We start from the raw sequence: 9255 nt of genomic DNA on the forward strand, positions 1-9255 counted from the left end.
ACTATGTTGCCATATCCTTACATGGTGAAAGGAATTTAAGCCCATGACTGCAACACGCACTTTTAGCATAAAGAATATACGTACAAGACTGAATGGTACATCGCAGTGTGATATACGAGGTCCAGTGCCTGAAAGCTGCAAGTGGACTATTGGGTATGAAGTAGCGGAAGGCTCTGGTTTAATTAGGCCACCTTGGGTCCTTCAATGCCTACTGATATTGCGTAGCACACAAGTATTTCTGCATTTTGCCAGCATTAAAATGCGGCCGCTGCAGCAAGGGCTATGAATAAATAATCAGGTGTGCAGAGTAGACATGAATAACTTCAAAAAACAGCAACATTAACAGCTTCAAACCATATCAGAATGGTGAGCAGGCTAGTTCTTGGAGCTTCATTCTGGCAGGGAAACAGCACACAAAATGACAAAAAATGTATACAGCGCAGCGTTCCAGCAACAGTTCTAGATATGTATTAGATACACAGTCCATAGTGCGAGATGCACCTTGTCCGTTCATCTACAGGCATTCAGCAGCAGACAAAACTTGCAGATGCTACCAATCTGTCTCCCGCACAACGCATGACAACAAAGGCACACAATGCATCTCAGACTTCATGGATGCTGTATGTACAACAGCTGGTACAGCACTGAGTCATACATTTAGTGTTCTTTTGTCCTTGTTTGTGCACTGTTTATCTGCCAGAATAAGCTTCCGGCCAGCAAGAGGAAGGCTTTACAGTTTTTCATGTCTGCACATTGAACCTTGACTGTCTGCTCTGCACAACATCTTCCTTTGCCACTCGAGGATAGCAGCTGCTGAGGGGCGGCGGAGTTGGTGAGGCCGCCTTCGGCTTCTTTCTTGACTTAAGCTTGCCTGCTTCCGACTGAACGTAGTCCATCAGCTTTTGCACATAACCTGTGTAAGGAAGTAAAACCACTGTAACCTGTGGGGAAATGCAATGGCTCCATGAGCTTACCAAATGTGGGCTTTTCCTTCACAGGACAAGCAGTAGGTGCACCACCTCTTGCTTTTGGGTACTTCACATTCCACCGAGCCACACCATCTGCTGTGCATGCTTGTCTTCTTTCACAGTTCTCATTATAATGAAGTACTGCAAGTCGCGTCCTAAAAAGGTGCACGTCCTCAAAGCATTCATCAGGAAATAAAAAAATGCACTTCACCTGCATCACCAGCTGGGTCGATGCAACATGCATGAGCTTCCCTCCAGCCACATTCAGCGAGCAAATTAAAATTACTTCATACTGCATTCAAAACATCGATTATTTATATCCGAGGGATCTTGTAATAGGTGCAACGCCACGAACCTTAACACAGACAGAAATGTCAAGTAAAAATCTAAAAGCGTTTTCGAACAATGCTGCATTTACTTTTGTCTCCTTTCACGTCCCTGTCTTTCACGCTGGTAGATTCACCGTGACACCATACCAGCCGTTAGAAGTTTAGAAGTGTTTGCAATTATTGGGTTAGCGCAATCTCCACCATCTACGTCCTGACACCAATTATTTTGTACAAGCTTACCCGGCACAACGGGCTGCTTTTAGTGGCTTGACTCCGAAAAGCAAGGATGTTGGCAAGTGTACCCTCTGTAGTAATAATTCTGCCCGATTTTGGCTAAGAAAGCATGCCCATTGGTGTGTGTCTGGACGCTGCTGCCAGCACAACTAGAAAAATCCCAACTTTAACACTTTATACAGTAACTACGATTGTCTTCCATAAGGCTCACCAAAATGCTAAGAACATTAAGTCGAGGAATTTACCTGGCTTTCATTCCACGATTAGAATACTGGCAGGACTTCGGAGCAAAATGCAGCAGCAGGGCATGAAATGCTTCCAACCCGTAGGTTTGAAACCTTGTTGAGAGCTGTGGCATGTCAGATAGGAGAACCTTAGCTGTTGCAATCTCGTTCAGCTTCTTGTATGCCTTGGAATCTTGAAAAAGTGAGGTATAACCATTTTTTTTCTTTAGAAACAACCATGAGCACACAATTCCACAAACTTGAAACGAGTCAGATTTTGTGGAATGTACTAAAGCAATTACAAGTTGCCACAGGAGAAACCAAAGCTACGCAATAAGCAAGTCAGTATTTTCGAATTTTAGAGAGAACTGAAATTGCAATGCACACTTGAAAAAGATAAATAGCTTCGTTTACCCTATAGACAAAGCAGTTTGTTCTGATGAATCCATTTTCTAAAGTCAATGGTGTCTAAAGGTCACTAGTTTACATCTTGAATGGCAAACTGCAATCCATAGCTTTGCAGCTGACGGTAACTAGTGAGCCAAAATTCTGGAAGGAGATCTTTACAAACCTGCTTGCCTTGCTGCTCGCAATTACATGTGCTCACAATCTACACACCTTAGTGATGTTTCACTTAATTTGCAATGGCTCAGATTCAAGTTTGACAAGGCTCGTCACATGAAAGCACTGTGTTATCAGGAGAGTAAAAAGGTATTCAAAAACTTCTTAGCAAAGTTGCCCCAAATAACAAGCAGAAAAAATACCTGAATGAAGCCACTTTCTGGGCTGAACGTCTCCATGAAAGCACAATGGGAAAAGCTGCTCTTCATGTGTGTGAATATTTCTGATATCATTAAGCAGTGACGTCCACTTCGGAACAATCAGTGCTTTATGGCCATCACTTCATGCTGCCAACCAATAAAGATGATTGTTGATGGACTGAATCCATGGCTCAAGTTCCTCCTGGTCAGCCTTCTTGGCAGCTATCTGCAGTTTCTTGCAAACCCCTGAAAGATGTTGACTGAATGAAATCACGATTGTCTAAAACATCTTTTACACTAGGTGCAATGAAGGCTGCTCATGGTACCTTTTGCTACATGCCAGACGTCAAACTCATGTTTGATGTCGCTCCTTTCCTTTTTGAAGAAGGATTTTATTTGTGAATGTGTGTCCGTCACCATTCCTTGGACTCTGACGCCGTGAATTTCGAGGTATGTTAAAGCCCGCTCAAGGCCCCTTCTTTCCATTCGGCAACTGCCACCAGTTTCATTGGACTGAAAGATACGATTATGTTACTGCAATTTTACATGTAAGAAAAGTGTTGCGTTGTGTTTCGTGGCACGCCATGAAAGGGCAGCACTATGAACATAATTAATGGTGAGGAATAACGCCAAGCCCTGGCAGCAAGTAAAATGACAGCAGAAATTTCAACATACGTGCACAACTTCAAAGTGTAGTATCTTGTTGCGTTCTACGTCTAGAAGACTATATGTGCCAAACTTTGCACTAAACCCCGGCGAGTCTGCACGCCCATCCCCAGCGAGTGTCACCGCCTTTTCTTGGGCTTCCGCCAGTAACATAGCTTGCTCGTCTTCCCAAACCTAAAGAAAAAATCACACACTTCATGGATGAAGAACTTTAAAATCTTTTTGGAGCCTCCACTTACTTTTTTGACTGCAGGCCACAAGTAAGAACGCTGAATATTAAAAAAATGTCCGGTTGGTGACCACTTGACACCAAATGAAGCCAGCATCCTTAGAGTGGTAGCGGCATTGTTCCCTGAAAAAAGGATGGCTGCACACAGCTGCAGGGAGTAGGTTGCTGATGCACTATTTCCTGGTTTGACCATGAAAAATAGTGGCCAGCTCCACACTGACTCTGCACCTGCAGCAGAGTCCCCTCACAAATCATCACTACATCACAAGGTGCAAGGCAGACTCTGCAGGTTGTGAAAAGCTGTTTCAAAAATTTTTCTTTGACTAAACAGATGCGGCTCCTCGTCTCTTGTTCGGGACATGGCTCCTGTGATGCACGACCAGCTTCGAACCTGCAAAAAAGTCCAATATAAAATTGAGGTAACAGCGGACATCCATGCAACAAGAATGCAAATTTTTAATCTTCCCTGGCAGTCAGCACTTAGAGAAGCTAACTATTTTATGCATTTCTACATAGCTAAGTTGTTTTACTTCTAGAGAGACAATTAAGCAGGAATCAAGGTTGTGAAATTTACGTACTCTGATTCCAGCTGATCCAAAGGGCTGTAATCGTCGGAGCTGTCCTCATCGAGCACAGGCTCATCAACAAATTGTCAGCTTGAGCTTCAACACGGGGGTGCGCCATATTTACTTGTGTTCCCACATCAGCAGTGCAGCTGCCAACCTGGATACCTGAAAGAAGGTGCACAAGAGGTATAAGTGGAATAGTGTGCATAAACACAACTCGCACAGTAATTAGCTATTTGTAATGGGCTCAAAAGTACATGCTCTGCAGCACACTGTATTTAAATCTTTGATAGGCGTCCTTTTTGAACAACTGCGAAAAGAGTCTGCAGCATTCACAACTTACCAACAGAAACACCACGAGACCTTGCCTGGATTTTCTTCGTTGACGTCGATTTTTTCAAATCAATTTGCAAAGATTGGCTGCATGTTTCTGGCTGGTAACGGGGTTTGTGTGGCTGTTTCAGCCGTCTTGGTGTTGGCCTCTGCAACTTGTGCAACAACCATCTGGGTGCACGGTGTGTCTGGCTGTACAGCATCTGCCAGAGAACTCTCTTCACATGCCGCTGGTGGCGGCGAGTTGCCGAAGATGAAAGGTCCTGGACTAGGCACATGGCTGTCCTCCTCTAGTGCTGCTTCAGCTGGAATTTCCGTGCTGTCATTTAGCAGCTCGGTCAATGTCTGCAAGAACAAGACACAGAGGTTCATGACTAATTATAGCACAAGAGATAAAACAGGCCGAGATTTCATTCCCTGTCTTTTCATACCACTCCACAAAACACACCCTACTCCTGCTGTCAAAGCGATTGGTACAGACATAAGTTGTGAATATCAGCGTTTTCCCTCTGAAGATCAAATGCGGCGGAGAGCCGGTAGCAAAGGTACTCATAACAAAGAGGATTTTTTTTTAAGGACGACATAACAGTGCAGAGTGAAAATGGTACGTGAGCTAGGCTAGGGAAGTCATGATTTCACGCAAGCAGCTTTTGTGCTCCAGTTAAGTTTGCAGTAGACAGCACAATCCAGTAGAGATTGCGCCCTACACCGCGTATGGACGAGCGGTGGTGGCCGCCGAAGTTGAAGCCTGTCGTCCCGCGCAGTATTGGTTTATTGTGGTTTAACGTCCCAAAGCAACTCAGGCTATGAGGGACGCCGTAGTGAAGGGCTCCGGAAATTTTGACCACCTGGGGTTCTTTAACGTGCACTGACATCGCACAGCACACAAGCCTCTAGAATTTCGCCTTCATCGAAATTCGGCCGCCGCAGCGGGGATCGAACCCGCATCCTTTGAGTACGCGGCAGTATCAGTCAGCGCACGACGAAAATGTAACGGTAACAGCCAGCATCCCCCTCCATAACCCCGCCGTTTATGCAGGTGCCGTGTGCGCGATTAATTGCGCGCAGTATATTTATTCTGTGTATGTAGGCGCAGTTATTGCATGCGCGCAGCTATTTCCGACAGTGTCTGGTCACTCGCGCGCGACCAGCGCATACCTGTTTACTTTTTCTACTCGCATAGCTCTCCCATTTCCTTTCTCGCTATCGCTTCTCTCTGTACTTCTCCCTGTCCCTTTGAATTCCGCCGAAAGCAACTCGGGTGCTTACGATATCCCACAGCAACCGCCCAGCACATAGCGTCGCCACTGGCATTCGTGGGCTCCGCACAGCGCGCACACCCTTGCACGTTTCCGCACTTCGCGACGGGCATACGGACGCGACAAGCGCAACTTCTCCTAAAACAGCAATTCCCCCCTCCCCATTTTCACGTTTACGCGAATTTGTACACCTACCTTTAGTCTTCTTCTTTTAGCGAAAGCTTGTCGTGGTGGTGGTGATGCTTTGGGCTTGTGCGCGAAAACAGAAGGGACTGCGCCGGGCTTCAGCCGTGCGTTCTTCACTGATATGCCCATGTCGCGCATGAGCGACAAACTCTGAAAATAGTCCGTGTCACGAAAGTGGTCCGAACAGACCACGCTGCTGCTCGACGGCTTGAAGTTTTCTCGCTTGACAGCAGCCACCCACTGAGCTGCAAGCTCCCTCTATTTAGGGAACCGATGTTAAATAACATCATCGCGTCCGCTCGTGTTTGAGTAGCCGTACGCCGAAAAGAAGGACGGCATGATGCTCAAAGCATGCAGGAAAAGTACTTTGCAGCTTCTGTGCAGTTAGAGCTGAAAAAGTGCACACAAAAGCGGAGAAACAAACAGCGAAAAGGATCACAACCGCCGCAAAACGAGGCAAAACCATTGAAAGGAAGTGAAGAGTACAGAAGATGACGTAGATACAGAAGATGACGTAGTTTCCGCTTCGCTTCTTTTTTTTTCTTCTCGCTGCCCGCGCTACTCCCGCCGGTGTCGCGCGCAGGGGCGGGGCAACGGCCAATATTTAATCGAGTCCTGCGAGCCTGCTAGAGCATAAATCGCCGAAAAAACTTCGGAATTACATATTGTGCAGAAGGTGATTTCAATGAGCGAGCGTCCTTTCAATTCGGTAACCGTTTCAGCTTCCCTTTAAGCTTGTATCTGTCCTCCTCTTACCAGCACCAACCGCAACACGCTACCTATGTGCTTCTATAGAACTCCCGCGCCCGCACATTCAACAGCCGCGGCCAGCTACCCAACAAAAGTGACGGTGCTCTCAGACGCTCCGCCGGTACAAATAGTGAGAGTGCCTTTGAATGAAAGTAATTTCGCAAATAATTAACTGTGCTATGAAATTACTGCTGCATGGAATCGAACTGAGTTACGGTGGCGGCTTTCCACAATCTTGCCTTTCGGTGGTATTTATAGTATATGTTCCATGTACCCTAAAGTGGACGCTGCGCTAACATGCCTCGCTATCTCGCAATGGCCAATGGAGGGGCCACAAATGCTGTGGGCGCTTTGGTTGTCTCCGTGACCAGGCACAGGCAAGATTGAATCCGGTGCTCGTTCGCAGAAAGCAAATCCGGGATGACCTTTCGAGTTCAGCCGCGCGAGAACGAGGCTTGGCTTGCGACATCTTTTTGCCCGCATCTACACGAAGACACGTTTTTCGGGCGCACCGTTTACTCGAACTTACAGGTTGTCTTGAGGCAGCTGCACTTCTTCCCAGCAGTCTATGCTGTGCTCATAGCTGCTTGCTTAGTTAGAGCGCCAGTTATCTTGCGCGTTGAGTTAAATATTAGGTTGTCATGGCTGGAAGCAATTCATATTGGCTTTTTTCTGGCTGGGTTGAGGCTTCAAACTACCTCGCTGTCTCAAAGAGACGCCTTAATGTCTATCTGGGAGTACACATGAACGAAATGATTTCTTTGCTGAGTGTGCACATGTAAGTCACTGCCGACAATGGCCAGATGCTGTCGAGGGCACGCAGGAAAAATTTTCACGATGCAGAATGGGTCACATGCGCACGGCATTCAGCCCAGCATTCCATGTGGGTAAACTGGCGTCAGCAGGATCAAAACAACACTTGAGGGTCAGAGACGAAGTTTTTTTGTCACGTGTAGTTCGCACAATATTTACAACGAGGGAGACTTCGTCGTCTAGCCATTCCTTGAACCTAAAATACAGAAAGAAAAAATAATAACTCAGTGAGTGAATGTACTTCCAAGGAAAATGGGCGTTGCGCTATTGCGTACCTTTGTCGGACACGGTTTTGGGTCACATCATATTTCACTCATTTGCCCGAAGCGCGACGTTTACTAACAATCACAAAATTCAAACTCCTGATATTTTTTACAAAGGCTTAGAGAATCATAAAATAATTAAGATATAAAATCTCCGATCTCAACAATGATGACAAAAACAATTTTGAAATGCATATCTTACCCAGAACACTCCGTGAGTAAATATTTTCCGCAAACATCTTAATAAATATCTACATATCAAAGGTGGGAGTCATTAATGTGCACTTGAGCCACATTAAAGGAAGTCTTATTGGCAAGGAGGCGCCTCCCCGTCATACCACTTCCAAATTATCAGCTTACATACAAGACTTCGTCCCGTTAGTTCTATCGTATCCGACTTCCGCAAGAACTCTCAGTGCAGCGCGCGATCGTCAAGGGCATTCCTGCCCGTTCTTGCATAAGTGCGTGAGATGAAGGAGGTTGTACGATCTCATGGTCACAGTAAAATGGTCATGATGGATTTGCGGAGAAATTGCGAACCGTATCTAGGGCGGGCAACTGCTTAGACATAAGTTAGATAGGGCTTAGAAAAAAAAAGTGGCCTGTATAGACATAGCTTAGAAACGGCTTTAAAAAAGATAGAAAAATAAAAGTTCCCTGCCCTCACTGCCTGCCCTGCCTAGACTTGTTTGAAATGGCTTTACAATGAAAGAAAAATAAAAGTCTCCTGTCCACACCGTGAGGTGGCCCTGCCTACACATATATTAGAGTGGGCAGAGAAAAATAAAGAAAAATAAGAGTTACGTGGAAAAGCGTGGGGTGGGGCAGGCGAGATGGAGGTGTCGGTGGGTACATGGGCATAGCTGTAGTTGAGGGGTCTTTTATGCTGGGTGACGCTTCTCGAAGGTGGAGGCTTGACGTACACGCGCAACTCAACGCGGCTTCACACAGATATCTTTGGCAAACTCGCTAAGCGCCACTGTTCATGCTTTTGCAGTGAAAGGAAGTAAACTCGCGGGCTGCGTTGCCTTCCTCTTGTTTCGTCCTGTTTATGCAGTTCAGGTGTGAAAGCACTGGAAGTGTCACAATGCCAGAATGTCTTATTCTTTTAGTCGGTTTCCACCATCGGAGAGAGAAACCTCCATCCTGGATCAGCACCATCCACGAGCCACCTCCCGACCGCACCACCATACTTAGGGGCTGTCCACCCATCCGCCGCCGCCCTCGATTCACCTACCCACCCCAGCCCTCGATATAGCTCCTCACCCCCGCCCACCATCATTCTTATGAGGGAACACATATCCACTCACCCACTCACCAACCCAACTCTACCCCTCAGAAGAACATCCAACCACCAACCCAACCTCCAGATAGCCGCCACTCACGAGAAATGCTCTTTGCAGCGAGATGAAAAAGGGACGGGGAAGACGATTTCAAAGACGCAGTGTGAACGCCAGCTGCCCTCTGGATTCACCACCCACCAGCCATGTCCCTACCCTACCCCTTAGGTAGCAGGCTCAGAGTGGAAGCATCAAAATAATCATCGAGGTTTAAACCAACGGCTTTCGCAGAATTGTCGAATCAGGAGGCTTATCATCGTGTAAATTTATGTTGTACAACTCACTCAGGATGTTGCAGAGAGTAACAAGCGGAAAGAAATGGATGTTAAAGACT

At 46.4% G+C, this 9255-nt stretch overlaps 1 protein-coding gene across 1 annotated transcript; it reads right to left on the reverse strand.

Moving 5' to 3' along the window:
- Positions 1-740: 740 nt before the first annotated feature.
- Positions 741-3744, reverse strand: LOC149353927 (uncharacterized). Its single transcript, XM_089575882.1, has 7 exons — positions 3422-3744; positions 3192-3356; positions 2843-3029; positions 2520-2762; positions 1777-1948; positions 975-1123; positions 741-913 (listed from the first exon to the last, which is right to left on the reverse strand). Exons 5-7 carry the CDS (start codon positions 1887-1889, stop codon positions 741-743), a joined length of 435 nt encoding a protein of 144 aa, XP_089432008.1. The 5' UTR covers positions 1890-1948; positions 2520-2762; positions 2843-3029; positions 3192-3356; positions 3422-3744.
- Positions 3745-9255: the final 5511 nt, after the last annotated feature.

The sequence above is a fragment of the Amblyomma mixtum genome, chromosome 3 (genome assembly GCF_055824585.1).
Source record: "Amblyomma mixtum isolate Tamu chromosome 3, ASM5582458v1, whole genome shotgun sequence".
Classification (NCBI taxonomy): Eukaryota; Metazoa; Arthropoda; class Arachnida; order Ixodida; family Ixodidae; genus Amblyomma; species Amblyomma mixtum.

Coding starts and splice junctions, on each gene's coding strand:
- LOC149353927 (XM_089575882.1), bottom strand. CDS start 1,889: ATGCCACAGCTCTCAACAAGGTTTCAAACCTACGGGTTGGAAGCATTT. Junction 1,124..1,776: donor AATCGTGGAATGAAAGCCAG/GTAAATTCCTCG, acceptor GCACCTTTTTAG/GACGCGACTTGCAGTACTTC. Junction 914..974: donor GAAGGAAAAGCCCACATTTG/GTAAGCTCATGG, acceptor TTCCTTACACAG/GTTATGTGCAAAAGCTGATG.